Source organism: Limulus polyphemus, unplaced genomic scaffold, assembly GCF_000517525.1.
Source record: "Limulus polyphemus unplaced genomic scaffold, Limulus_polyphemus-2.1.2 Scaffold760, whole genome shotgun sequence".
In the NCBI taxonomy this organism is placed as follows: Eukaryota; Metazoa; Arthropoda; class Merostomata; order Xiphosura; family Limulidae; genus Limulus; species Limulus polyphemus.
Window position 1 is genome coordinate 374,998 of NW_013666370.1, and position 5,694 is coordinate 380,691.

At 32.8% G+C, this 5,694-nt stretch overlaps 1 protein-coding gene across 1 annotated transcript in view; it reads right to left on the reverse strand.

Annotated features, from left to right (window-relative positions):
• LOC106460368 (transmembrane protease serine 9-like) overlaps positions 1 to 2,141 on the reverse strand; it is a 65,743-nt gene extending 63,602 nt beyond the window's left edge. The window contains exon 1 of the mRNA XM_022387077.1: positions 2,138 to 2,141. Coding sequence (XP_022242785.1) covers positions 2,138 to 2,141 — 4 coding nt within the window. The remainder of the gene's footprint in view (positions 1 to 2,137) is intronic.
• Positions 2,142 to 5,694: the final 3,553 nt, after the last annotated feature.

A 5,694-nucleotide genomic window follows, 5' to 3' on the forward strand; every position in this document is an offset into this window, starting at 1 on the left:
GTAACAGATTTCTGCAGTTAAGTATTCTTAAATATAACATCATGTAGTAGATTTCTGCAGTTAGTGTCCTTAAATATAACATTATGTAACAGCTTTCTGCAGTTACGTATCCTTAAATATAACATCATGTAACAGATTTCTGCAGTTAAGTATCCTTAAATATAACATCATGTAGTAGATTTCTGCAGTTAGTGTCCTTAAATATAACATCATGTAACAGATTTCTGCAGTTAAGTATCCTTAAATATAACATCATGTAACAGATTTCTGCAGTTACGTATCCTTAAATATAACATCATGTAACAGATTTCTGCAGTTAAGTATCCTTAAATATAACACCAGGTAACAGATTTCTGCAGTCAAGTATCCTTAAATATAACACCAGGTAACAGATTTCTGCAGTTAAGTGTCCTTAAATATAACATTATGTAATAGATATCTGCAGTTAAGTATCCTTAAATATAACATCATGTAATAGATTTCTGCAGTTGAATGTTTTTAAAAATAACACCAAATGACATCAGATGACACATTTTTTACAGTTACATGTTGTTGACTATAACAACAGATAAAAGCTTTCTGCATTTAAATTAAGTATAAAGATACACGTTAGTTAAGTTGCTCTGTATTTAATGTTGATGAAAGCTCTGTTTGTTTGTTATTCATCAATAGTTTAGAGACAGATTATTATAACAAGTTTCACGATGTAATGTACAGTAAATAGTCCAATGTGACTTTGCTATAAAATACCCATTACAAACCTTTTTGGTTTTATTGTGGAATAAACTCTCTCTCTTTTTTTTCATAGCAAAGTTACATTGGACTATCTACTCTGTCCACCGCGGAAAATCTGTCCCCGAATTTTAGCATTATAAATCCGTAGACTTACCGCTGTCCCACCGAGAGACCCAAAAGGGGGAAGATACATCCAAGTATAGGAATAAAACGCGCTGTGTTTATTTAGTTAGTAGACACGATATGATATAAATAAATCAACGCGAAGTTAAAACGTTTTCTTGGAGTTCTATCGTCGAACTACACCTGATCCTAAGTTCAAGGCTTGTATACCTAGCAAAGTGTGACTTGTTCAACGTACGAAGACCATATGAATAATTCATCCAGCAGGCCACGTAATTAGGACAAACGTGTCATGAACAAAAAACGTGGTGGGCCACAATGTTGTCTTGTATTCATTTAAATATATCAACAGATCCGTTTTCTGCCCTTCATACGAAATGCATAAGAAATGTTCAATCTTTGGGTAACTGTTTGCATTTATATTTATAACAAAAGAAAAATGATGTTTCTTTAGAGGTCTTTCATGTGGCAGTATTATGAAAATAAAACTTTGCCCTATATAACTAACCATCTAATCTGGTTCTCTGTCTTCTTCTTCGAATTTTTTAAAATAATTTTTATATATAGTTATACAAAATATTCAAACCGTAAATTACATGACTCGGTTTATATCACCAATCTCACAACTCAACTACATTCACTAAATTCAATTTCACAGCATGACGATTACGGTTATAAAACCAATTGTAAATCTAAAATGTTCTTGTTTTATACTCATTAACCGAGCTTCAAAGAAGTTTCTCAGATCCGCTGTACCTCAGCTTAATTTCCTGAATAAACCTCAATATTACCATTTTTTTTGGAGGAAAAATATGGATGGAATTTTTGTTTGGATGTAAGGCCAAATAACGTTACACAAGTTTGTTTATTTATAATTAAGCACAAAGCTACACAATGGGCTATCTGTGCTCTGACCACCACGGGTATCGAAACCCGGTTTCTAGCGTTGTAAGTCTGCAGACATTCCGCTGTGCCACTGGGGAGGGGGGGCAGTTTCACAACTATCGCCAATTTACAGGCATAACGAAGAAACATTAGTTTACAGCGTATGATAAAAAACAATTTCACTTATTGAGTTTTATTTTTTCAATCTATCTAGTGGACTATACAGGTATTCATTTAAAATTGGCTTCTAAGGTTTATGTACAAACATTATATACGTTTGTTCTTTTTTGATATTATCTAAGACATTGCTCACTATTCATTGAATTGAATACTATAAAGTTATCTTAAACATGAAACTGTAGTCTTAAAGTTTATAAACAATATTTAATTTTACCCATCGTAATCTTTCAAATCATAGAAATGTAACCACAGTCTAGGGATTCGTCTAGCACGAGTTTTTAGCTTCGTACGCAAGTTAAGATTCTCTATTAATTAAATATTCTGCTAAGTTCATAAAAATATTGCTATTTTAACAATTAACAAAGCTACCGTACTGATGACTTCAACCTACTGATACAAATTCACAGTGTAAAAAACAACAACATATTTTAGCGAATTGAACGGTTAGTGGGTCTCAGAAGTAAAATGTTCAGAAAAGAAACGTTGAAAAATAGTTATTTCTGTTATTCGCTGATTAAGTCAAAATAAAATAATGGCATTTAGAAAACGTTCTATTGTTTTATGTTAAAAACAAAAAATTGTTTAAGCTGAAAGTTTGGCCAATGTCTTTTTATCATTCATTTCAAAAACAAATATACTCAAATAATGATTATTTATAGGACTTCATTATAAGTTTGTTTGTTTTTGAATTTCGCGTAAGACTAGAGAGAAGGCAGCTAGTCATCACCACCCACCGCCAACTATTGGGCTACTCTTTTACCAACGAATAGTGGGATTGACCGTCACATTATAACGCCCCCACGGCTGAAAGGGCGAGCATGTTTGGTGGGAGAGGGATTCGAACCCGCGAACCTCAGATTGGGAGTCGAGTGCCTTAACCACCTGGCCATGCCGGGCCTTCATTATAAGTACATGCTTTGTGAACTTATCTAGATATGCATAGACTAGAGTAGACTCCTTCTCATATGTATGACAATGTTTATAACAGTTCACATAGTCGTGCAATAATAACAAGAGTAATCTAGACAATAAAACGTAAGGATTACAGAAAAACTAAAACGATGACAAAAATTATAAATACATTCTTCGGGATGGAAACATGTAAATGTCAGGGGAAAATACTTTAACTGCCAATTGCTAAAGCAAACTGAAATTTCAATCGTAAATCGTTAGTTCGATATTCAGTTTAACGTTTAGATGCAGGTGTCGATTGATTGGATTGTACTCTTTTTTATTTTTTTTTCGCTGCCTGGAAAAGACAAGAAAAATGAAACTCGGTTTTTGTGAATACTCTATTCTCAAACGGAAATCTGAAACAAACATTCGGATAGTTCAAATTAAAGATACATTATAAACCATTTACTGACATTCTCGGGCAGCTATATCGTTGTTTGACTATTACACACTCTACTGTTAAAACCGATGTTGTTGTTCCTTGTGCCTGTAGTCTAATGGATTCCAGACGATCTCTAGTGTAACGTTGTCATATATAATTCATACTTTTGTCATAGGTTTTATTCATAACAAAAAGTTTTATTTCAATATCGCACGACTCTGATTTGTGATTCGACTGTTGAAACGGGCGGTGGAAAAACCATTGTCCTCGTAAAATAAATGGATTATGGAACTCATACAAAGAAGAATGGTGTGCTTTGGACATAATAGCCTTACGACGGAGACTTTTGTAATGTAATCTATGCTTAAGGCTATTGTCAGTCATCAGATAGATCATAACCGGACGTGGCTGTAACGATGTGATATGGCTCTAATATAACATACACAATCTTTGTATTTGTATTTATGTCATAAATAACATTGTTAACTCCAGCCAAATACCTACAAAATCATTAGATTACTTAAATAGTCTAACATATATAAAAATTATTTTGAGAAACTAACTTCAATTATACACCATATATTTTAAGCCCCAGAGTTTAGAGGTTGCTGGAAAAACAAACAAACAAGTCTTTCAACCAGATATAGTACAGTAAAAAAATAACTTGTGCCGATTTAAATGTTTTAAAATGAGAATTAAATTTTTAAAAAAATCAAGACGATTCAGCAAATTATCTCACCATCGTTTTACCAAGTGCAGTTGTCTTAAAATGAATCAAAATAGAAAGTAACACCTCCACCTCAGTACTTAGTCATTTTAAGTCAACACATTCTTTGTACTGTACAAATAACGTTTAGGTTCAATAACCTAATATATTTGATTACAAGAAAAATCTAAAATACAACCATGCCACTTTGTAAACGTATTCAGATCCTTAAAAAAAAAAAAGTTTATTTTCTTGTTTCAGAATTTCGCACAAAGCTGCACAGTTGGTTGTCTGCATATTGTCTCCGTTAACTTATTTTGAACTGATAGACTAAAAGAAAGACAGCTAGCCAACATCACCCACCGCCAACTCTCAGGCTACGCATCCAGTTCCCCAAATTGGAGCGCGAAAATTCTAAAACAAAAAAAAATCCTAAGGTGCAGAGCGCGTTTTTTATATATATTTTTATAACAGGAGGCGCACTTTGTACCGTCGGATCCACAGTCCGAACACGCCAAGCCCAATGAAAAGATAAAAACTATAGAAATAACTGAATATAAAGGTACCTGTTTAGATTTCGTCTTGCAATATGACTGTCAACCATGGTCGGCTGAACATAATGGGACTTTAACTCCTGCTTCGCGTTATTCTTTTCTCAACAATACACTAAACGCGATTCTTTAAATCACCAAAGCAACTATGAGCTACAATGGTTGAAAGAAACGACCCAATGTATACAGACACGGTTATTTGAGAATAATGGCTGGTTTGCTTATAAGACATAAATAGTGTTAACTATCCACAGCAGTTATCTTAATGCGGTGGGTTAGTTTGAAATTATACGAAAACTTACACAAAATTTTATTTTTATATTTACTCTTCAGTCTATCTAGACAAAAAGCTGTAGGTGTGTTATGTGAAACTATACGTGTGTTATATGGCATATTTTGTTTTATGTATAATCAGTATATATGTGTTTTTTTTCTGTTGTTGTTTTTCAAATTGACTAAGAAGTGTTTTCTTTTCGCGGTTTCTCTTGTAATTGAAAAATTAGATTCGATAGGCCTTGCTCAGAGAAATGGTTGTTACCTTAACAACATATCTATATGTTTCCTGTTGTTTTTCAATTGACCACGAAATGTTATTAATACGTCATTTATTTCTTTTCGAGGTTTCTCTTATGATTGAAAACTATATTCGATAGGCCTTGCTCAGAGAAATGGTTGTTACCTTAACAATATATCTATATGTTTTCTGTTGTTTTTTAATTGACCACGAAATGTTTTTAATACGTCATTTATTTATTTTCGAGGTTTCTCTTATGATTGAAAACTATATTCGATAGGCCTTGCTCAGAGAAATGGTTGTTACCTTAACAATATATCTATATGTTTCCTGTTGTTTTTTAATTGACCACGAAATGTTATTAATGCGTAATTTATTTTTTCGAGGTTTCTCTTATGATTGAATAACTATTTTCGATAGGGCTTGCTCATTGAAATTATTATTACGTTAACCATCTGTGAAGCTGTTTTCGTTTACATATTGTACACTTCCTTATTTTAGGTGCATGTTAAAAAGAAGATAAAAAAACAAGAACATTATTACACCTGAGTACCAGGAAGAGCATATTAGCAGTATTTCAAGTCCTGTAACTTGTGGAGTTTAGTTGAGAAGACTTTTAATGGTGAAACGTGTAGGGTCATGTGATTCAATACAAAACACACTC